This window comes from Ursus americanus, chromosome 18 (genome assembly GCF_024610735.1).
Source record: "Ursus americanus isolate L20-20 chromosome 18, mUrsAme1.1.p, whole genome shotgun sequence".
In the NCBI taxonomy this organism is placed as follows: domain Eukaryota; kingdom Metazoa; phylum Chordata; class Mammalia; order Carnivora; family Ursidae; genus Ursus; species Ursus americanus.
This window is the reverse complement of record NC_142144.1, coordinates 46,833,574-46,859,251: the sequence shown is the minus strand read 5'-3', so window position 1 is coordinate 46,859,251 and position 25,678 is coordinate 46,833,574. Positions and strand designations below refer to the sequence as shown.

General features: G+C 38.6%; 1 protein-coding gene across 2 annotated transcripts in view; it reads right to left on the bottom strand.

Moving 5' to 3' along the window:
- The window catches only part of MLLT3 (MLLT3 super elongation complex subunit), a 268,030-nt gene that overhangs the window by 50,095 nt on the left and 192,257 nt on the right, over positions 1 to 25,678 (bottom strand). For both annotated transcript variants that reach the window (XM_045780385.2, XM_045780386.2), the window contains exon 5: positions 23,497 to 24,198. In XM_045780385.2, coding sequence (XP_045636341.1) covers positions 23,497 to 24,198 — 702 coding nt within the window. The remainder of the gene's footprint in view (positions 1 to 23,496; positions 24,199 to 25,678) is intronic.

Here is a 25,678-nt window from a genome sequence, read left to right as displayed (position 1 = left end):
TATATCTTCAACACAAAGACAGGTAAAGTGCAATCTAATTTATACAACTTGCTTTCTTTAGCCTCCAATGTATCCCAGGATTCTGCTGTATGACCTCATTTGTACAGGGGTGCTTACTTACACCCTGAACTGTGTGCCTCTGGGAGGACCAAGACTTGTCTTCATAGTGAACTCTCCCACTCACTGTGGCCTGTCTACTGCACCTCCATAAAGGAGATGTATATAAGACTCCTTAACTATAAATACATGAATTAGTTAAGAGGAGTCTTTATTGTAAACACATAAATACATATACATAAGTATAAATAAATCTTTGCGCTGTGACTCAACATTTGTTGAGAGCCAAATGCCAAGCACAGTACAAAGAGCTGAGAAATCAGAAACTTAAGAGACAGTATCTGTCCTCAAAATATTCTACCGATTGGGAGAAAAACACTCTCACATGAGAGAATAACAACTATTGTCAAAGCATACATACTGTTAATGGAGGGAGCACCAAGGAGAGAGGGATGAATTTAGGCGGAGCAGATAATTTAGAAATGCTTCAAAGGAAAGGTGAACATTAACCAGGTCATAAAAGACCAAGGGTATTTCACTAGGGCATAAAATAGCAGGGAATGATGTAAGAACTGAAGATTACTAGTATTTTAGGATCACTACCATATAAGGGGAGCTAAGAAAGCTGAGGTTGGAAAGGTCATATTTAAGAGGTCTTAAAAGCGATACTTAAAGAAAAAAAAAAAGACATCCTTGAAGAATACCATGGAACTAAACCCATTCTTTTGAAAACTGGTTAGGCAAAAAAACCAAGCACCATGTTTGACTTTTCATGTACAAACTGTACTGTTGGTTACACAAAAGGCAGAAGGGGGAGGGTTTCTCTTTACAGGTGAATTCTGGCTGATAAATGAAGAATGATGGAATAAAAATACTGTCAACTTGCAACCCTTAATGAATAACGCATATAGGCAGTAAGCATCAATGGGTGCCAACCTCACAAAAACAGATTAACCTCACTTTACACATCACCTTTTCATCAGGACTCCTCATGAAAGGTACATAACTCTACCCAGGAAACAGTCTGGCCCAAAACTAAAACCAAAACTAAAACCAAAACCTAACCTAAATCTGACCGTGCTTCTGATTTACAGAAAATACACCACAAAGATACTATCAGCACAATCTAAACTAAGAAACTCCAGAAGACAAACAGCCTAGTGGTTTTTTTCCTTGAACTTTTATATGAAGAAAGAGAGATGAGGGAGAACCTATAGATTAAAAGAAACTAACAAGACATTTTTACACATTTCAAGATGCAAACCTTGTTTGGATCCTGATTCAACTGAACTGTAAGAACAAAATTTATGACATTTTGATTCTATTGGAAAATTGCCCAGAAATTGGATACTAAAAATTATTAGTTTGCACAGATGTGATATTTTAATTCTGCCTTTTAAAAATCCTTATCTTTTAGAGTTTCACACTGAAATATCTGTGAATGAAATAATATGACATCTTGGATTTCATTTAAAAATATAATAGGGAAGGGCCAATGGTGCTACAGTTGAAACAAACTGGCCTTCAGTTACTAACTGCTGAAGCTCAGTGATGGAAAAATGGCAGGTTCATTATACTATTCTGCATATTTGTGTATAGTTTAAATTCTCCATTAAAAAATATTACCAAAAAAAAATGGGCGCCTGGGTGGCTCAGTCAGTTAAGCATCTGCCTTCAGCTCAGGTCATGATCTCAGGGTCCTGGGATTGAGCCCCACATTGGGCTTCCTGCTCAGCAGGGAGCCCGCTCCTCCTTCTCCCTCTGCCTGCTGCTCCCCCTGGCTTATTCTCTCTCTCTCTCTCTCCCAAATAAATAAAGTCTTACAAAAATATATTACAAAGAGGGAAAAAAGGCAATGCTAAAGAGAATTTGGTATTTAGCCCATATGAGATCTAAAGTTTTGAAACAACGAAATGCTGTATGAAAACAGCAACATTAAAGATAATATTTTGGAAAAGACCCATAACACCAGTTTAACTAGTTATTTTACATCCTTTTGCATATTTCCTTCCAGAATTTGTCTGTGTTTCAGATCGCTATGTAGAGAAGGGCCTGGGAAAGGAAAGAGAGAGGAGACAGGAAGATTTACTCAAAAGTCTCCAACCTCAGTCAAGTTGGGTGATGAGAAGCTGAGGAGTAGCAGCAGAAGGGACAGACTCACAGACCTTTTAGGAACAAACCTGACAAGGCATCATAACCTACTGAAATGAGATTAAAGAGAAAAGAAATAATTTTCATAGTGCCAATCATTACCTAAAATTATGTATCTCCCCTCAGTAGAAGGTTAGCTCTGTGCCTGTCTTATTCATTGTTTCATTTACAGGGGCCAACAATACAGAAGAGGCCCTTAGTAACTGTTTGTTGAAAAAAACATATTCAATAATAACTGATATTTCTAACTTGCGTTAATAAACAGATGCTGTATATATAAATTTAATTAGGAGACACAGGTGTTTGGGGATAATAGGTGGAATTGACTAAATATATTCAGCTGCTAATAACAGACATCTGAAAAATGTACTAAATGAGGGATTTACTTTCATGAGAAATGAGAATGAGAAATCCAGTGTGACAGACAGAACAATAGGGCAGCTTCACGATGTCATCAAAAGTCCAGTCTCTTCTTGTACTTTGTGCTCCTTTATCCTTAGGATATGCTTTTCACAATATGGCTGCTAGAATACTAGCCATCACATCCAAGTTCCAGGAAAGAAGTAGAAGAAGGGAAAAGGACAAAATGGTACATGCCAGCTGAGTCAGCTCCTTTTAAAGATGTTTTCCTGTAACTCCCACCTAATAATTTCCATTTAAATCTCATTATCCAGACTTACTCATATGATCATATCTATCTGCAAGGAAGGCTGGGGAAAATGTTCCTACCATTCTTACCACCCCAACAAAATCAAAAGTTTGTCAGTAAGACTAAAAGTAGAATAGATAATGGAATAAAAAACAAGCAGCATCTGAAATATATGTAAGTTTAGATCGAATCCAATACTTAGCACACAGTTTCTACATAAGAATCTGGAAGGCACTGGTGACCTTTCCAGTGGTACTTCTAAGAAATTTCAACAGCAAAAGCTGGAGAATGGGAGCTTTTGAGATATCTGTCAGTGAAGGGAAGGAAATGAAGGGACTACATCTGAAGAGCATCAAGGTTAATCTGAAAGTGGGAGGCGGGTGAGCACAGGTGTGAGGCTGGCTGTTCGCTAGGAGGGAAGCTCTCCACAAGTACACTTGTAGAGAGACTGAGGGCAACGATACAGCACACAGAGGCAAATACTGAAGATACCGGAAAGCAGGCGGCAGTAGGATTCAGATTTCATCATAAGGATTTTTAATACTAGCTTGTCCAAGGAAAGGCTTCATTTATTTAAAAAAAAAAAAAGAAGAAGAAGAAGAAGAACTGAGGGCAAATGTAAATAAGGTTTTGAATGCTCTTTCCACTTTTCATTATTAAACAATATTAAGACTTTTGATTTGCCAGATACTTAAATGAGTCATTTTCTGTTTTTAGCCTAGTGATATTTTCCCCCCTGAAATACAGCAAGCCATGATTATGCCGGTTTTTAATTTCCCAGAGATAATCGAGGATGACCAGGGCACAAAGTCTATCAAATTCTTCCACCAAGGAATCTCTGTAACATACACTGAGACTTCAACAATACCCTCACTGAGATAAGACACCTCACTGAGATAAGACACCGGCTATTTCAGGTGGCATTCCGCGGGGGATAGGAAACGTGAGGTTCATTCATTCAACAGAAGGGCACACATTTAAATGCAGGGCCGAGAAATGACACCAACTGTATGCCTGATAAGCATAAACGACCCATTAAGAACCACTTGGTAATATTCAAATGGAGAGAGTTTGGGACAGGAAGCCGGGGACAGCTGAGGGGCTGTAAACTGTTCCAACCGGAAGTGATAATGACATGCCAATTAGGGACCTGCAGGTTAGGACCCTTTTTCTTTTTCCCCAGCAATGATAGCTCCAAGGTCTTGGGAAAGTTATGCAACTTGGCTTCAGGTTCTCCTCTGCAAAATCGGAAATTTCTGAAGTCTCTTTCTGCTTTAAAATTCCTGTGATGTTTTTAAATCATGAAGTAAACGCTGCCTTAAAGACAGTTGTTCACGGTTTCTAAATTTGGTCTTAAACCTTTCACCGAGGGCATATTAAGCCATGGTGGGTTTTCTAAAGAAAAGAGAGACAACAGAACTATTAATACGATGGGGATAAAGAGATGGGAAACCTAGGACACACCACTTCCTTCCTTCAAACCTTTGTTTTGGGGAATAAACTGTGAGACTCAATGGTTTTCTTATACAAAACAAGGAAGACTGTGCGTGACTTATCTTTACAAGGGGGAAGGGACTTGTTGCAAGTCTGAGAGCTGCTGCGCAATGAAAGCAGGCTTGGTAAGCAAGAGTAAAAGCATTACTTGGGTCCAAGGCTGTCAGATAACCTAGCACTTTGAAACAACCCATCACAAGATCAGCAAGAAGTGTGATGTTAACCTTTAATTTAAAAATTCCTGGAAAATAATAAGGAAGGGCAGGAAGCTTGAAAATACACTGAACACTTTATAACCCTGAAAATGTGTCAGGTCACCTTGAGCAGAATTTGTCAGATACTGAGCATTTTAAACTAGGGTGGACTTTCAGCAAGGCTATGCTTTGATTCCTAATATAATCTAAGGTTAGGTCATTGGAGATGTCACTGGAAATGACTTTTTAAAATTTTTTTTAAGATTTATTTATTTTAGAAAGACAGAGAGAGAGTGCATGTGCACATGCCAAGTGGGGGGGGTGGGCAGAAGGAGAGGCAGAGGGAGGGAATTAAGTAGACTCCTCACTGATCACGAAGCCTAATGCAGGGCTCAACTTCATCAGCCTAAGATCATGGTTGGAGTCAAAAATCAAAAGTCAGATGCTTATCTGACTGAGCCACCCAGGCGCCTCTGGAGATGACATTTTACAAACACATGCAGGAATTAAAAAAAAAAAAATGAAAACAAAAACAAACAAACAAAAACTATGACCATGGATTATAAATCACTAACTTCCTAGACTGTACTTTGCCTCTCCCATCTTTGTGAGAACATTTACCAACACCAGGTCTTCACAGGACACAATGCATCAGTTACCAAACAAAAAGTAAGTCTTTGTCTATGACATAATTAATATTTTTGCTTGACCTGATACCTGAGTGACGGTTTGCATCGAAAATCTCATTATTATTAAAATCCACATTTTACAGTTCCAGCTGAACCTATCTAGTCTTTTGATTTCAAGTGTCTGCTGTTGGACCATGCCTCCTGGACTACACCCCGCCCCGGGGCCCAGGAAGGTAAGAAAATTTATTAGCCAGGTATGGCTGTGTTCCAAGAAAAAAAGAGCTTACCTTCCTTCTTCTTTTTTTTTTTTTTTATTAAGGTAAAATGGGCATACCATATTCTATCAATTTCAGATGTGTAACATAGTGAATCAACATTTGCATACATCGTGAAACGATCGCCACAGTAAGTCTGGTTACCATCTGTCACCATACAGTTACCACAATGTTACTGACTATATTGTCCATGCTGTACTTTATATCCCCATGATTTATTTATTTTATACAGGGAAGTTTGCACTTCTTGATCTCCTTTATACATGTCACCCTCCCACTGCCATCTCCCCACCCCTCTTACAATGACCAAATTTTTCTCTGCTTCTATGAGTCTGGGTTTTCTTATGTTTTGTTGGTTTTGTTTTTTTAGATTCTACATATAAGTGAAATTATTTGGTATTTGTCTTCCTCTGATTTACTTCACTTAGCATGATACTCTCAAGGTCCACACATGTTATTGCAAATGACAAGATTTCATTCTTTTTAATGGCTGAGTAGTATTCCACTGTATATACCTATACCACATTCGTTTATGCATCAATGGACACTTAGGTTGTTTCCATATCTTGACTGTTATAATGAATGCTGCCATGAACATATGGGTGCATATATCTTTTTCAAATTAGTTTTCCTTTTCTTCAGATAAATACGCATGAATGGTGGAATTATGGGATCATATGGTAGCTCTACTTTTGATTTTTTGAGGAACCTCCATACTGTTTTCCATAGTGGCTATACCATTTTGCCTTCCCATCACCAGTGCACAAGGGTTTCTTTTCCCACATCCTTGCTAACACTTGTTATTTCTTGTCTCTTTAATAATAGCCATCTGACAGGTGTGATGTGATACCTTGTTGCAGGTCTGATTTGCATTTCCCTGATGATTAGTGAGTTGAGCATCTCTTTTGTGTCTGTTGGCCATCTGTGAAGCTTCTTTGTAAAAATCTCTATTTAGATCCTTTGCCCATTTTTTAATTGGACTTTTTAGTTGAGTTGTAGGAGTTCTTAATATATTTTGGATAAACCTTTTATCAGATATATGATTTGTAAATATTTTCTTCCAATCAGTAGGATGCTTTTTCATTCTGTTGATGGTTTCCTTTGCTGTACAGAAGCTTTAGTTTGATGTAGTCCCAATAGTTTATTTTGTTTTTGTTTCTCTTGCCTTTGGAGTCAGATCCAAAAAACATGGCTAAGACTGCTGCTGAGAAGTTTGGTGTATATGTTTTCTTCTAGGAATTTTATGGTTTCAGGTCTCACATTCAAGTCCGTTAATCCATTTTGAGTTAATTTTTGTATATTGTTTAAGGTAGTAGTCCAGTGTCATTTTTTTGCATGTAGCTGTCTGGTTTTCCCACCACCGTTTTTTGAAGAGAATGTCCTTTCCCTATTGTACGTTCTTGCTTCCTTTGTCATAAATTGTTTGATTCTATATCTGTGGGTTTATTTCTGAGCTCTCCATTTTGTTCCATTAACCTATGTGTCTGTTTTTATGCCAATACCATACTGTTGGATTATTATAACTTTGTAGTATAGTTTGAAAACAGGCAGCATGATACCTCCAGTTTTGCTCTTTCTCAAGTTTTTTTGTATATTTTGTGACTCCATTTAAGTTTTAGAATTATTTGTTCTCATTCTGTAGAAAATGCCATTTGAATTTGGATAGGGATTGCACTGAATCTGTGGATTGCTTTTGGTATTAGGGACATTTTAAAAATAGTAATTCTTCCAATACATAAACATAGAATATCTTTCCACTTATTTTTTAACCTCTTCAGTTTCTTTAATCAATGTCTTGTAGTTTTCAGGGTACAGGTCTTTAACCTCCTCGGTTAAATTTATTCCTAGGTATTTTTTTTATGCAATTATAAATGGATTGTTTTCTTAATTTCTCTAATAGTTTATTAATGTATTGAAATGCAACAGATTTCTGGTCATTAATTTTGTATCCTGCAAATTTACTGAATTCATTTATTCTAAATGGTTTTTTTGGTGGTGTTAGAGTTTCTATATATAGTATCATATCATCTACAAATAGTGATGGTTTTACTTCTTCCTTTCCAATTTGGATGCCTCATTTCTTTTTCTTGCCTAATTGCTGTGGCTAGAACTTCCAATACCATGGTGAATAAAAGCAGAAAAAGCAGACATCCTTGTCTTCTTCCTGACCTTAGTGAAAAAGTTTTTGGCTTTTCACCACTGAGTATGGTATCAACTGTGGGTTTGTCATAAATGGCCTTTATTAGGTCGAAGTACATTTCCTCTATACCTTTGTTGAAAGTTTTTATCACAGATGGATGTTGGAAATTTATCAAGTGCTTTTTCTGCATTTATTGAGATGAGCACATGATTTTTCTCTCTCATGATGTTAATGTGATGTATCACAATGATTGATCTGCAGATGTTAAACCATTCCTGAATCCCTGGAATATATCTCATTTGACCATGGTGTCTGAACCTCATAATATATAGCTGAATTCGGTCTGCTAATATCTGTTGAGGATTTTTGCATCTTTGTTCATCAGGTGTATTTGGCCTTTAATTTTCTTTCTCTGTGGTGTCTTTGTCTGGTTTTGGTTTTAGGATAATGCTGGCCTTCTAAAACAAGTTTGGCAGTCTTCCTTCCTCTTCTATTTTTTGGAACAGTTTGAGAAGGATAGGTACTAAATCTTCCTTGAATGTTTGGTGGAATTAGCAGTGAAGCCATATGCTCCAGGACTTTTGTTTGTTGGGAAGTTTTTGATTACTGCTTCAATCTCCTTACTAGTATCTGGTCTATTTAGATTTTCTATTTCTTCACATCTCAGTTTTGGAAGATTATGTTTCCAGGAATTCATCATTTCTTCTAAGTTGTCCAATTTGTTGGTGTATAATTGTTCAGAGTAGTCTCATGATCCTCTGTTTTTCTGTGGTATCCAGTATGAACTTCTTTCATTTTTTATTTTATTTAAGCACCTCCCTCTCTTTTGGGGGGGATAGTGGTGGTGAATCTAGCTAAAGGTTTGTTCATTTTGTCAAAGAACCAGCTCTTAGTTTCATTGATCTTTTCTGTTATTTTTTTGTCTCTATTTCATTTATATCTGCTCTGATCTTTATTATTTCCTTCCTTCTACTAACTTTTGACATCATTTGCTCTGCTTTTTCTAGTTCCTTTAGGCATGAAGTTAAACTGTTTGTGATTTCTCTTGTTTCTTGAGGCATGCCTGTATTACTGTGAACTTTTCTTTTCTTTTTTTTTTTTTTAAGATTTTATTTATTTATTTGACAGAGACAGCCAGCAAGAGAGGGAACACAAGCAGGGGGAGTGGGAGAGGAAGAAGCAGGCTCCTAGCAGGGGAGCCTGATGTGGAGCTCGATCCCAGAACGCCGGGATCACGCCCTGAGCCGGAGGCAGACACCTAACAACTGCGCCACCCAGGCACCCCTGTGAACTTCTTTCTTAGAACCACTTTGCCACATCCCACAGATGTCTGTCTGTCTTTCTTTCTTTTTTAAGGTTTATTTCTTTATTTGGGAGGGAGAAAGTCGGGGGAGGCAGAGGTTCAGACAGAATCCTGAAGGAGACTCCCCAGTGAGCACAGAGCCTGACATGGGGCTTAATCCCAGGACTCTGAGATCATGACCTGAGCCAAAACCAAAAGATGGGCACTTAACCAACTGAGCCACTCCCCCCCCCTGATTTTCATAAATATTTCTGTTTTCATTTGCTTTTGGGTATTTGTTTGTTTCTCCTTTTACTTCTTTTTATGACCCGGTAATTGTTCAGTAACAGGTTGTTTAATCTCAATGTATTTGTGGTTTTTCTTTTTTCTTCCTGTAATTGATTTGATTTCAATCTCCCTGAGTTTACTGAGACTTGTTTTGTGGCCTAACATATGGTCTATTCTGGAGAATGTTCCATGCGCACTTGAGAAGAATGTGTATTCTGCTGCTTTTAGGCAGAATGTTCTGTATACATCTAGTAAGTCCATAAAGTCTAATGTGTTGTTTAAGGCTGGTGTTGCCATATTGATTTCCTATTTGGATGATATAACCATTTATATGTAAGTGGGGTATTAATGTCCCCTACTATTATTGTATTGCTGTCATTTTCTCCTTTAGTTGTGTTAACATTTGCTTTATGTATTTTGATGGTCCAATGTTGGGTACATATATAAATGTTGTAACTTCTGGCTGGAATAACCCGTTCATCACTATGTAGTTCCCCTCTTTGTTTTCTATTACAGTCTTTGCTTTAAAGTGTATTTTACCTGATATAAGTATAGCTACAACTACTTTCTTTTTATTTCAAACTGTATGGAAGATCTTTTCCCATTCTTTCATTTTCAGTCTGTTATGTGTCCTTATTTTTGAAGTCAAACTCTTCTAGGCAGTATATAGGTATCTTTTTTTAAAATCTATTCAGCCACTCAATATCTTTTCATTGGAGCATTTAGTCCATTTAATTTTAAAGTAATTATTGATAGGTATGTACTTATTGCCATTCTATAAAGTTGTTTTTGTACTGTTTCTTCTCTTTCTCTCTTTCCTTGTGGTTTAGTGATTTTCTTTAGTGATATGTTTAGATTCCTTTCTTATTTCATGTATTTAGTTTAAGTGTTTGCTTTGTGGTTACTATGATGTTCATGTATGTCATCCTATGCGTGTAACTATTTTAAGCTGATAACAACTTAAATTGAACACATTCCAAAACTCTACATTTTTACTCCCCCATCCACATTTTGTTTTTTGATGTCACGTGTTACATGTTATATCTTTTTATGCATCCCTTAACTATTGTAGCTTTAATTCTACTACTTTTGTCTTTTATCTTTCATACTAGCTTTGTAAGTGATTAATCCATGACCTTTACTACATATTTACCTTTTCAAATGAGATTTTTTACTTTAATTTGTCTTCTTGTTATTAATTAGTGCCATTTCTTTTCAACTTAACAATTCTTGTAAAAGCCAACTTAGTAGTGATAAATTCATTTAGCTTATCTGGAAAACTCTGTCTTTCAACTCTGAATGGTAACCTTTCTGAGTAGAGTACTCTTGGCTGGAAGTTTTTTCCATTCATCACTTTGAATATATTATACCACTCCCTTCTGGCCTGCAAAGTTTCTGCTGAGAAATCTGCTGATAGCCTCGTGGAGTTTCCCTTGCATGTAACAATTTTTTCTCTTGCTGCTTTTATGATTCCCTTTGTATCTTTAACTTTTGACAGTTTGATTATAATGTGTCTTGATATGGCTGTCTTTTGATTCATCTTACTTGGAACTCTCTGGGATTCCTAAACCTGGATGTCTGTTCCCTTCCCTAGGTTAGGAAACTTTTCAGCCATTATTTCTTCAAGTAAGTTTTCTGCCCTTTTCTCTCTCTCTCGTCTCTTTCTGGGACCTTTGTAAAGCAAATGTTATTCCACCTGATGTCCCACAGGTCTCTCAAGTTATCATCATTTTTAAAAAAATCTTTTTCCAGGATATCTGGGTGGCTCAGTCAGTTAAGCGTCTGCCTTTGGCTCAGGCCATGATCTCAGAGTCCTGGGATCAAGTCCCATATTGCGCTCCTTGCTCAGCAGGGACCCTGCAAATCCCTCTGCCTGCTACACACACACACACTCTCTCTCTCTGACAAAATCTAAATATATATATATATATATATATATATATATATATATATATAATCTTTTCCCTTTTTGCCACTCTGATAAGTTAATTTCACTGCTTTGTCTCCTAGCTCGCTGATCGTGTATATTACAATTCAGTTATTATATTCTTCAGCTCTGTGACTTTTGTTTGCTACTTTTTTGTGTGGGGAGGCGGGGTGGAGAGAGAGACAGAATCTTAAGCACGGAGTGTGGAGCCTGACACAGGGCTCAATCTCACAACCATGAGATTATGACCTGAGCCAAAATCAAGTCAGATGCCTAACCAACTGGGCTACCCAGGCACCCCTGTTTGCTACTTTCTCATATACTCTATCTTTTTATTGATCGAAGTTCTCGCTGTGTTCATCCATTTTTCTAAGTTCAGTGGGCATTTGTGACTGTTAGTTTGAATTTTTTATCAGATAGATGGCTTATCTCTGTATCATTAAGGTCATTAAGGTCTTCTTCTGTGGTTTTTATATTATTCTTTGATTTGGAACATATTTCTCTTTCCTCATTTTGCTGGATGCTGTGTTTGTTTCTGTGTATTAGGCTGAACAGCTACCTCTCAGTCTTGAAGGTGTGGCCTTGTGTAGGTGATAAACCTTCTCATTCAACATTGCCCTAGCTCTTGGTTGTCTCTCAAACCTTTGTGATTTTTTAAACTGCCTGATTTATTCTTGATGTGTCCCCATTGTTGAGGTGTGCAAGACATATATCAGTGTTCCAAGGGAAAGAATCTCATTTAGCACCTAGTTTCAGGCTGACTGGGAGATAGACCCTCAGGGAGGAGCTTTTAAAGTATGCAAATATGTAGTCTTATGGGGCTGCAATTTTAAACCCTCCTGGCTTCCAGACCAGAAGATCTGGAGGTGTCCTGCACGTGACAGCTGCAAATATCAGGGCTCTAGACAAATGTATAAGCTCCTTTCTGGGAGGTCTTGTTGAGCTGTAGTGAGGCCAAGATGGTTTAAAAGAATGGTCTCTCCCTGTTTACATTCCCTGGAAGTGCCTCCCTAGCCTCTAGATGTATGGGAAACCTGAAGCCTTCCTCTTAGGCTGAAGCTCCATTCTAAGTAAAGAAGTCTTTTTCATAGGAAGACTGGGGTTGTGTTTAAGTCTGCTGTCTGTGCAGTGCCCTGGGGGTTGCTGTAGTCTGCCAAGAACTGTCTGATTATTACATTCTTGTGGAGCTCAGGACTACCCGCCCCCTTGGCCACCAGGGCCAGGTGATCAAGTGGCATCCTCTGTGTGGACTGCACGTGCTCACTGGCTTTATGCAGGCAGCTGGAGGTGGGGCGCACTCACCAGCTTCAGAAAGGCAACAGCAAAATGTCTTGACTGTGCACGTCTGTAGACAAGGAATATAATGGGAGAGTGCCCCTGACTTTGGGCTGGGAATGGGAGAATACCATAACTACTCAATGCCTGCCTGCCCTAGCCAGGGAGTGTGGGAGTACTACAACTGCACTCTCTAGCTTCAGCAAGGCAGCAGGACAGTGCTGCGACTGCTCACCCCCACCTGTCTTAGCAAGGCAGTGGGAGGGTGCCACAACAGAGCTCGCCTACCTGTGCTAGCATGGTAGTTTGAGCGTGCGAAAATAGTGTCCACTAGTGCCTCCATCTCCAGGGAGAGTTTCAACTGTCCCCTGCCCCTCCAGCAGATACTTTTAGATTAGCAAATGAATCTCCTGCCTACTTAGGCACTTTTCAAACTGCTCTTTTTTGCTGCATCTCAGAGTGAATAAGACCACATGCCAGCCCTTTCAAAGGGGAATCTCAGTTTCCTCCAGCCCTTTCGGCCAGACATTTTGGGGGCTTATCTTTCCAGCACAGATCCCAAGGGCTGGGGCACCTGATGTGAAGCACCAACCCCTTGCTCCCCCAGAAGAAGCACTGGGTGGGTTTTTTGGTGAGACCGAGTCTTCGCCTCTCCTACCTGTCTTGACGTGGTTATTTTATCTCTTTTTCTGGAGAAGCAGTTCATCTAGTTTTCAGATCTTTTTCAGAGGGAAATGGTCCATATGTAGCTGTAGATTTGGTGTGTCCGTGGGCAGTAGCGAGTTCAGGAACTTCCTACGCCATTATCTTGTAGAAATCTGAACCTACCTTCCTTCTTCAGATCCTTCAGGAGTACAACCCTTAGATGATGCAATAAAGTAAATGGGACCTCTCCCAGTAACATTGGCCATGTCTTGTCCCAAGTGTGAAGCATCTGATACAATCTAGTAAGACGGTACACTGGTGAACAAGTCCTTGGACAGACTCCAAGGTAGCACAGCTCTTCAATACTTTCTGCAATTCTGCTTCTTAGAAAATGTAAGGATGCATAGAAGCATGAGTTGATCATCATTTTGGAAATCACAACCAGGTCTTCTTGCTCCCTGCTATTCATAGCCAGGTATCCAAGTATTGTAGCTACATCTTATTTCTTACTCTCCCCCTTTTGCTGAACTGTGGCACCATTACCTAATCTTCCCAACTAGATTTTTTTTCTGGAAAAGGTTTTATCAGTACCACAGGGGTCTTCACTTGATGTTATTTCTCTCTCAATAAGGTTTAATTGGTGGTATGGTGCAAAAAAGCATGGGGTTTGGCATTAGTGAAAACTGGATTCAAATTCTAGCTCTGTCACATCCACATCTGTAAGATGAGAACAAAACCTATCATATACATTACATGGGTTAACAAAGGGTATCAAGGGGCACCTGGGTGGCTCAGTTGGTTAAGGGTCTGGCTCTTGATATTGACTTGGGTCATGATCTCAGGGTCCTGGGATCAAGCCCCATGTCAGGCTCTGCAGTCAGCGTGGAGTCTGCTTGTTCCTCTCCCTCTGCTCCTCTCTCTACTTGTGTTCTCTCTCTCTCTCTTTCTCTAATAAATAAATAAATAAATCTTTAAAAAAAAAAAAAGAGGGTATTGAGTAACAGTGTCCAGCACACTCCTAGCAAGAATAGAGTTTGATAAGGCTTCCTTCATTCCTGACAAAGCAGTCTGACAAATTCGTGGCAGGATTCACTTTTACGATCTCCTTCATTTTCAGTAAGGACAACAGAGAATTAGCTATTTTTGCCATCAGTTCTTTTTTTTCAAGTTGTTTCCTCTGATCAAGAACGGCTTGTCCTGCCTACTCCACCCCTCATCCCTTCTTATTCACGCTTTTCTTTCTTCCAAGCTCAGCCTAAATTCTAATTTTGTACCATCTGTACCATCTGACACGGTGTTTATATGCAGGAGTATCTACCACATAAATATTTTCAAATGTTACTGAACATCACACTAAAGTAATTAAAAAATATTTTAAAAAATTATACTTGTTTAGAAGGAAATGTTTGTAGGTACGCAAAGTGATATAGCAGTTTATCATATGTAAAAAAAATAAAAGAGCCACAAAATAAAGCACGTGTCAAGAATTTAAATTTTTTGAAAAGCAGTACCATAATTCTAAACACGAGGTCCCAAACCAGGACACTCTATTTATTTATTTATTTGTTTGTTTATTTATTTATTTATTTATTTAAAATAACATCTTCCGTGATCACTGACTGGAAGAACCAATATCATTACAACATCCATACTAACCAAAGCATTCTCCAGCGTCAATGCAAACCTTATCAAAATACCAACAGCATTTTTCACAAAATTAGAACAGATAACACTAAAATTTGTATGAAACTATAAAAAAGCCCAGATAGACAAATTAATCTTGAAAACAAAGAAAAAACTGTAGGTGTCACAATCCTACTTTTCAAGATAGACTACAAAGCTGTAGTAAGCAGAACAGCATGGTACCAACACAAAAACAGATACATAGATCAACGGAACAGAAGAGAGAGTCCAGAAATAAACCCAAACTTTTTTATGGTCAATTAATCTAAGAAGACAAGAATAAACAATGGGAAAAAGTCTCTTCAACAAATGGTGTTGGGAAAACTGGACAGCTATAGGCAAAAGAAAAGAAGTTTGAAAAGAAAAGCTAAAGAAACTGGACCACTTCCTTACACCATACACAAGAATAAACTCAAAATGAATTAAGGACCTAAATCTGAGACCTGAAACCATAAAATTCCTAGAAGAAAACATAGGGAGTAATTTCTTTGACATCGGCCGTAGAAACATTTTTCTAGATATGTCTCTTCTGGCAAAGGAAACAAAAGCAAAATTAAACTACTGGGATTACAGCAAAATAAAAAGCTCTTGCACAGGGAAGGAAACCACCAAAAAAACCAAAAAGGCAACCTCCTGAATGGGAAAAGATATTTGCAAATGATATATCTGATAAGGGGTTAATATCTAAAGTATGTAAAGAACTTACACAACTCAATACCAAAAAGAACCAAATAATCCAATTAAAAAATGAGTACAGGACCTTAACAGACATTTCTCCAAAGAGGATCTCCAGTATCCAGATGGCCAACAGACGAACATCAGGGAAATGTAAATCAAAACCATGAGGCACTGTCACCTTATACCTGTCAGAATGGCTAAAATAAAAAACGTAAGAAACAAGTGTTGATGAGGATATGGAGAAAAAGGAACCCTCATGTACTGTTGGTGGGAATGCAGACTGGCAGAGCCACTGTGGAAAACAGTATGGAGGTTCCTCAAAAACTTAAAAATAGATTACCATATGATCTAGTAACTCTACTACGGGGTATTTACGGAAAGAAAAGGAAAACACTAATCCAAAGATATCTGCACACCTATGTTTATTGCAGCATTATTTACAACAGCCAAGATGTGGAAGCAGCCCAGGGAACCACCAATAGATGAATGGTTGTAGAAGATGTGATGTGTGATGTATACCACATTTTCTACCACAATGGAATACTACTCAGTCATAAAAAGAATGACATCTTGCCATTCGCAACAACATGGATGGATCTAGAGAGTATAATGCTAAATGAAATAAGTCAGAGAAAGACAAATACCCTATGATTTCACTCATATGTGGAACTTAAGAAACAAATGAAGAACAAAGAGAAAAACAGAAACATAAAAAAAGCAGTCTCTTAATTACAGAGAACAAACTGGTGGTTGCCAGAGGGGACGTGGGTAGGGGGATGGGTGAAATAGGGGAAGAGGATTAAGAGTACACTTATCTTGATGAGCGGTAATGTACAGAACTACTGGATCGTTCTGTTGTACACCTGAAACTAATTTAACACTGTATGTTACTCATACTTGAACCAAAAAATGGTTAAAAATATATATATAACATCACATCACATCTGAGGATCCCATACATTTTCTTTCATGCCCAAGAAAGGCAAGAAAACTTCCTTTTCTCTGTGTCACCAATTCTGAATATTTCTCCCTATCCCAGGGCCCCCACATCCCCGTCTTCTCTATCCTCAGAATTCAAAGGCAAAGTTTGTTGACCCCAAATATGCCAGTAAATGCTTTTCCATTTTCTCCTAATAGAAGGATCTTCGACTTTATCTGGGAACATCTCACTGTGCAGTCACCTTTAGTGACCTAAAGTAGCCTCTTAGGGGTGATTTTTCTTTGTGGACCTTGACACTGCCTTGAAAGTTCACAGCCATAAATTGTTACCTACTGAGAACAATTTCTCAAACTTGATTAAATAATTACATAGACACCAAAAGAAAACCACCCTCTGACCTATGCCATTGCATTATCTTGCCCCCTGATTCGCAGAAAGCACAGCCTACATTTTGAATAACTTACAGACAGTATAACATGGAATTACAAAATATAGCCAGGAGATTCAAAAAGAAGTGATCTCCGAACTGTGGGACACCATTTGTTATTTGGTGGCACCTTCTGGGAAAGCTTGATATTGCAGCTCAGCTCTGTTAAACATAAATTACTCGCAAAAGCAAGGGAGAAAATTCTGGGAGCAGGGAAACAGTGCTGATGATGTAATAATGTGAAATCCAGAGCCATGAGGAGTCGGCCGTCCTTGCAGCAGGCATGTGTGAGAAGTCAGAGACTCCTGGCATTTCAAACCTCCTCCCTCACTTCGGGCTACGGGTGCCAAACCCAGCTCTAAGGACAAACTGTCACTTCCTGAAGGCTGTTGGTAAAAGCCCAAATCAATAGGTAGGTCAAAGAAACATGACTCATAAATGGAACAAGACTACGACATCAAAGGCTTTCACAGCAGAGAGGCCAATTTCATGAAAGCCCATCTCTGCAAATGTAATATGAATTCACGGGAAAATCAGATTTGCTTCATTCCAAAATTCCTCTTGAGTGAACTCTCTACCAGTGGGATCAAATTCTGGATCCACCAGCTGGCAACTTTGGGCAAGTCTCTTAACCTTTGAGCCTCAGTTTCCCCATCTATAAAATGGGGATAATAAGTACCTATTTCATAAAGTTGCTTTGAGGGTTAAGTGAGTTAAAACGAGTCAAGTGCTTAGACTGGTGACTGGCACATAGGAAGCACTCGAGGCGTGTTTAACTACAGCCATATGGTCTCCCTATGGTATGGTAAGGCTGGCCATGCAAAGACCAGGTTGAATCACATCTGATTTCGTGTCTAAAGATGACAGATGAGACAATAAGGTAAAGATCATGGGCCCTAGAATAAGAAAGAGTAGTGCAATGAATTGGAGATGCAGCTCTCTTGAAGGAGGCTCATGGAATTTATTGAGAGATTTGATTCAATACAAATAAGTAAAAATGCAGAGTTTTGGCAATTATTGATGATAACCAACTCTGCAATGATAAAACCTCCTGTCTGTCCACGCCCTCAGCTACCGAAAGGCTTCCAAGGAATTATTTAATTTAAAAACTGAGAAACAATTTAGGCTGAGTATGGTACTCAAACAGAAAGAGAGGAAGCCCCTAACTCTGTCTTAAAGTAAAAATCTCTTTTAACTGCTCCAAATCCTTTCTTGGACTAAGTAAAGTGGCTGAATAAATGAACAGTCGATTGGCTGGACCATCCCCTCCCCTCTACCCATCACATCTTACACAGAAACACAAAAGCATTTGAAAACAAAGTCAGGTGAAATACCTCCATGCACCCAACAAACTTTCTTCCTACTGTTTTAATGAAAGTTCCGCACTGCGCTGAATCTATCCGAGGAAGAATTGCAATCCTTCAGGTATGTTTACCTCCAGTTATAAAATGCAGAGAACAGGAGTCCAGAATGAGACCCCCCTTTCACCCACCCCCCCCCCCCCAGGCAGGGCAGCCCTTTAATGAATGGCCTCTCCAGCTGCTCGCTCACCATACTTACAGACTTTACAGCTCTTGCATGTGCTGGAATTACAAGTCATTAAAAAGCCACTTTGAAAACACAATAAAGACCTTCTTCTCTGACTGCCACAACCTTCCATCACATAAAAACCTAAGGCCAATGCTTCAACAGCAGGACGTTTACTGCCAGCTCCAGACAGTTTAAGCAGGGCAAGGAACAGGGTGGGGTGGGAGGAAATGAGGCACAACAAAAGAAGGGAAGTTTCTTTTTCCTTCTTTTTTTCTTCTCAAAAGAAACTTGGGCTAAGGTGGTTTGCAGTCTTTATCCTCTAGCTGAACCACCGCCCACCATCTGATGAGATGACATCTTTTTCCCTCAAAGAAGATTTTATCCCAGAAAACACTGGTGAACAAAAGTATCCAAACATAGGATTACAATCTCCTTCCTCACACTGCAGGCTGAAGTATGCAACATTTTACCAAATGCAATCTGCCCATTTTCAAGGAAAGACAATTAAAACTTTTAACGACTGTGCTTTTAAATTACAATTAAATCTCTACAAAGCACGGCAAAAAGCAAAGGCAATGATAAGGAAATTACTACCATAACCAAATCTGATTATAAATAGTTATTCCAATTTTAGTTTACTCTTTTCCCCTCCTTCTCTGCTATGAATACCAAACTTCTTCATATCACAAAACAAAATCAACTCCATAGACTTCTCTTCGGAAGCTGAATTATAGGAAAAACAAAGCCTAGGAAATTACAGGAAGTGCAATTGATATTTGGGTTCTTTTAAATTGTCAATTAAAGTCTAAACAAGTTAATACGAACTCCAATTATAAACTTTTAGTTGACACTGATAAGACCCTCACCCTTCCAGCTGCACTAGTAAGGCCACTTTCCATAAATGACCATTATGACCACGAACTGATAATTTCCTAAACCAAGGACAGTTTTACTCTAACGGTAATTACCTAGGTCCTTGGAGGTAAAATATTCTTCATGCTAACATTTACGTACATAGCAAAACCATGCTCTTATCGTGATTTCTGTATTTGCTAAATGCTCACCCACTATAAACCAGTCCTTCTGCCTCCTTATCCACCCGCCTTGTAACGCTTGAATTCTACAGGGGAAAAAAAATCACTGATGGACTTACATGTGATGATATTAAATTTCTTTAGAAAAGATAAAACACTTTTTTCTTTTCAAACAGGGAATGCAAAATGTATTTAAAAATGACTCCGTGTAACATTAACAATAACCCAAAGGTAAGTCATTTCTTCAGCTGTCTTCCTTTAATAGGAACAGCAATAAAACAACGAAGTTGGCTCCCTGACGCAATGTGAGCTGTGTTCTTGTCCTTCACCTATTTGAATTTAAAAGCTAAAAGACCCTGGGAAACTTTGGCTTCACTTTTGACTTAAAACTTAGACTCTTCATCCTGTATTTGTCCAGTTACCATGCAACAAATGCATATCAATACCAAGGCCATATTATCTCAAAACAAAATTCAGAGCAATAGGACAAAGACACCAAGTCCTTTTTTCCCCTTAAAAACATATAACCCACACCCTTGAAAAAGGACACTAGAATTCTACGGTATTTTTGAAGAGGAACAAATCTCTTCCAAAGCTATAGGTTATCAAGATTTCCAGAAGCCACATCATACATAATCATAGTTAACTAATATTTTTTAGTTAATGTGCTACGTACTTTCCCCAGACTCACCATTTTCACAATCCTACATAGTAAACACCATTATGATCTCCATCGTACACAAGAATTGACTAAGAAATACAGAGGGTTAAAAACATTTGCCCAAGGTCACCAGAAGAGCTGGGCTTCAAAACATAGTCTAAAACCACAGTACAAACTCCTTTAATTACTCGATTACTTGACTACCTACCTACCTGCCTAAGCACTTAACGATCCCTCAAAAAACATATAGGCATGGATGTACTTCTACTTTTCTATGCCAAGTATATAAAAATATTAACCAAAAAGAGCCATACGAATCAGCGATCTGAGCTTCCTAATCCATCTTAATAATACTGATTTTATTTTTATATAAAACCTGAATCTACCTTAATTATGGAAAAGCTTCTTTAAAAAGTTCTTCCTTTTAATTATAACTAACGTGTACTGAGGTAAGATGTGTACTTCACAGGCTTACCAGGTAAATAATCTTTTCTCCCTAGCCCTTCATCATTTTTTACACTGTTTCAATTTCTTTTTGTCTCTTTCTTCTATTTCAAAGTCCATGATCTCTGCCCGTTGTGTCTAAAATTACCCCACTACCCCATCTGCCATAAATGAACACAAGTCTGGCTCATATTCAAATAACAAAGCTGGAAAGGACGTTAGAGAGATCAGGTCATCTTATCACACTAACTCAGATGCAGACACACTCACCACCAGGACACTGTGAACAGTGCCCCCTGAAGTTGGGCCTGTCCCAAAGCCGTCAAATCCGTTACTGGCCAAGGGCGGATTTGGGCTCCTCGCTGGTCTCCATTACAACGGCCTCCCGTTCCTTCTGTCTTGCCCACAGGAGGGACACCAAGTAGGAAGAAGGCCAAACAAAGGTGATTTCTACTATTGGATAAAGAGAATTTCAGCCCCCTTTTATCTCCTTTGCTCACAGAAAGGTGATTTGGGCCCTGGCTTATCTGGAACCACTTTGTCAATTCTCTTTGTCTCCACCACCTACATGCAGAGAATTAAACCAACAACAGCAACCATAAAAGCACTACTACCAGAAAGCTGATAAAGTACATTTGTTGGCTTTTATACCCGAATAATGCCCAAAAGTCTTTAGAGGCTTTCTCTGTAATGATGTGCAGAACCCATTATAAAAACTCCTATAACAATAACCAGATATGTGGCTCTGATGTGTCATGAATTGTTTCTGAAAACTTGCTACCTATTGTAAGGAATTACAATTCTAACTCTTCGCTCTAAAAGATTTTTTAAGATACTGCTTTGAATAAATATACTAAGTTGAAGATGAAGTTTATGAAAAGCCGTATCTTATAAATCATACATAACAGGGAGGGAACAAGAGAGAAAAACAAGAACACACAGAGTTACCTGAAGACAATGATTTGTGATAATTTCATGTAGAAAGAGCTTTGCTTTACAAATGTCATTTGATCTTCTCATAAATCAGCAAACATTCAAGAAAGATGCCTTTCAGAATGTGACCATGACCTACTATAAGGAATACACACATCTTATGAAATAAAATTTTTACAAACCATTACTTACCCATACTAATTACAGTGTATTCTGATTTTTTTTTTAATACTGCTGATGACATACTAAATTGGTTTCATGGCTCACCAGTGAATCACAAGCCACAATCTGAAAACCTCTGCTCTTACAAGAATCACAACATGTCAGAATATGGAAAGACAAATTTGCTAAACCTAACAATCTTGATAGACTAATTACACCCCAAGAGGCTCAATGAACATTTTAGGGTGATTTGAAATAAAAGTCAAACATACAAAAAAATTTCCAAATACCATCTGCATTAAGAACAAATTTTAAGAAGGGCCTAAGGAAAAAGCACAGGAGAAAAAATAAATGCTTGAGATATTGGAACAAACCTATTAGTTCTCATCTCCATTCGATAAACTATCACTATAAAACACTTACCAAACACTGGGACAAATTACCCCAATATCTTGTATTTTATATGCTACTCTACTGCCTATGTGATATTTCCTATTAAAATTTCAAGCTCAGGGACGCCTGAGTGGTACAGGCAGTTAGGCGACCAACTCTTCGTTTCAGCTAAGTTCGTGATCTCAAGGTCGTGGGATTGAGCCCCACGTTAGGCTTCACACTGAGCATGGAGTCTGCTTCAGATTCTCACTCCCTCCCCCATCTCATGCTCTCGCTCTCTCTCTCTCTCTCTCTCTCTCGCTAAAATTGATAAAGTCTTAAAAAAAATTTCAAGATTAGCTGTAGAGAGTAGTGAGGAAGGAAGCAGTCTCTCGACAAATGGGGATCAGTACTAACACCACTTCCTAACCTTGGCTGCCCTTCTACCCAGTGCAAATACAGAAGAGAAAATCTGCTACTAAGTCCCCCCACCTCTGGTCAGCATTTGAATCAGGAACATGCGTACGGTGAACCCCGGTGAAAGAAAGAGAAATATCTCAAATTGCCAGCAAGTTTTAGTCAGACATCTTCCTCGATCGTCATTTAGAAATACTGACAAGCCAAAGTAAGGTGATTATTTGGACTGATTGTGATAAATAAGTAACTAAAGAAGGCAAAAATTTATAACAAAGTGAACATGATTTCACAGTAAATAATGTTCATTCTCCAGAAATGGAATGGAATACCTTTCAAATTACCAATAGTTTTGTCACTAGAAGCATTAAAATTTCCTACACCGGTGTGAAATTAGAATAGATTACATGAAAATCACTTCCAACTCTGCAAAATCTGTAATTATTAGTTTAAATCTCAACATCAGATAACATTTACGGAGGGATGTTAGACGGTCAGATGATCTTTTAGGCATCCACAGAAGATAATCCTACCCATCAGCAAAAACATAATGAAGATCACATTCTCCAACCCCTCCCAAATCAAAGGCTAGCCAATGAAAACAAAATTAAATGTTTCATTTTCAAAATACCACCACCTGATTTCACAACCACATATGTAAGTCAAAATCTACCAAATTAGTCATTTTAAATATATATGGTATATTGTGACATCAATTAAAATTAAACTGTTTGAAAAAACACTATTACCAGCTTTCCATCTTTGTAAACAAATTACTTCAATGCACCGACCAAAAAGAACATTAGAACCGCACCCCAATATTTTCTAACTTTCTCTTTTAAATTTATTTTCTCATATATTCAAGTTTTATTGCATTCTTCTCACTTTCCTAAATCAGCAATCCCCGAGAAGCATAGTAACTAAGCTCTAATGAGCATCTCAATTTTTCTGCTGCTATTCAAATGGTCCGTTATTATACTATGGAATGTATCTTTCTTTTAACAATTTAAATCACTGCCCAAATGTGTGCAGATTCTTTAATGATTTCATTTCCTTCTTTCCATTAGTTTAGGAAATTCATCTCTAGGCACTTCCATGCTACCATTTTATGGCTCGGCTGCCATTTTCTTCCCCTGCTCTTTATCCTGCAGCCACGTGACACAGACCCTGAACATTAGCAAGGAAGAGAGGGAAACCAACAAGGCTACTCACGTCAGATTTGGAGGACATGTTCTCCTCCACGTCGGAATCGTTGGGATCCACGATATCATCAAATGGCGGTAAAGTTGATTTCTTCTTCTCGGAGGTCTCACTTTCAATTTTGACCTTTCCCATCTTGACGTGAGATTTATCTTTTATCTGTTTTTTGTCGGCAGAACAAGTGAGTATCAGTGGTGGCGCGCTAGAAAAACTTTTAAATAAAGCCTCTGAGCTACTCTTTTTCCTTTTTTTGGCTGAGAGTTCTTCGGAATCTGAAATGGGGGGCCTTTTACTGGGAGCCTTCTTGTCTTGCTGTCCACTGGTGATGGTGAGTAAGTTACTGTCTGGTTTTGGCTCTTTTGACATGGGTTTCGGTTCCTTGAAGGCCATCTTAGGAACGATTTTTTCTTCTTTCAGTGGTTTATTTTCTTTGGGTTTCTTAGAGGATTCTTTGGAAGATTTGTTGTGATCCCTGGAAGGTTCTTTGAAGGCACTTTTATGTTCTCTGGAGTCTTTAGAAGGTTTTTCCTTGTGCTCCTTCATTAATTTGTGAGGCTTTGAAAAACTGGTGCTGCTGCTGCTGCTGCTGCTGCTGCTACTGCTGCTGCTGCTGCTGCTGCTGCAACTGCTGCTGCTGCTGCTACTGCTGCTGCTGCTGCTGCTGCTGCAACTGCTGCTGCTGCTGCTGCTGGTGTGGATGCTCCTGTTAGGGTCCTGCAGAAACGGGACAAGAAGATGCGACTCAGAGCTGCGGAGCGGCCGCGAGGCGCAAGCCAGCTTCCCGGCACGGGCCGCCTACCCGAGAAGGATCTCTCTTTGATCGCTCTCAGATTCGCTGCAAGAGACACCCAGAGCCTTGGTCTAACAGGTGGGGACGGGGTGTGTGAGGAGCACCGTGAGCGAGGGCCACGATGGTCCAGGAATTCGGGGAGGCCAGCTGTCTGCCTCATCAGGACAAGCGTGGCGCCCTAACCATCTCAGTTCAACGCATGTTCGCGGAGTGCCTGTTCTAGGAGATACGCAGAAGGAGAACACATGGCCCCTACTCTTAATAACTAGGATGTAGCTAGGAGTCATGCTGGTTCCAAAAGCCACCGATAACGTGCTAGGACAACAAAAACAAGGGGGTAATTGTGTTGGGGGCAGGAGACAGGAAGAATGCAGAAATTTATGGAGTGTTCAAACCTGAACTAGGTACTCAAGGATAAACAGGTAATTACTAGGAAGAGAAGAATGAGAAAGTACTTGGAGACTAGCATAAACCACAACAATGAGGGATCAAAGCTCAGATGATACTTGGGGAGCAGCGTTCAGCCACAGCAAAGATTGAGAAGGAGGCAGAAAAAGAGCAAAGGGTCACAGAGTGAGGCTGGATAATCTTAATTTTAAATGGCTTTTTAATATAAAGAATCATAAGACTCAAGAAAGAAAATTCTCAATTTGAAATAAAAAGCATTATTTTTTGCTATCCAAATTTCAACAGTTAAGGAGTACATCCCTTTTCACTAGCAAAAAAATAAAAAAATAAAAAAAAATTAACAGAACAAAGATTTTACCTAATAGTTATTAAATGGACGGAAAAGTCTTTAGTAATTACTGTTGGGCAATGATGAGGAAAGAGTTCATCACTGCCTATTCCATTCTAAATGTGTTACCTATTTTTTCACTCACGTAAGTACCTCAGAATATATAACCTACATAGAACCTATTTAGGAACAAAATTTAAATCCATACTTAACATATTTGTGAACCTCTACCATTAATACTAAGAATAAGAAACAGAAGTAGATCCTTGACATGCAAAAATTCACACCAATAATATAAAAGAAAAGCTCGTCTTGCTTAGTTTCACCTCCTAATGGATCCAATGACAAATAAATGTCCAAATTCTCAACCAGAATTTACATCTCCGTGGTTTGCTTATTATGCTGTACCTCTAACTCAGCCACTTAAAATCAGTTACGTGTAAGCCAATCTTGTACCCCTTCAATATCTAGCATGATACAGAAAAGATACTGGGCAGGGGCTATGCTTTTCACTAAAATGAACAATACTTTTAGGGTCTTTGCCAAAAAAAAAAAAAAAAGCATCTGTATGAATAAACATCAGAAAGTAATACTCAATGTAAAGGAAACAATCAACAAAACTAAAAGGCAACCTACAGAATGGGAGAAGATATTTGCAAATGACATCT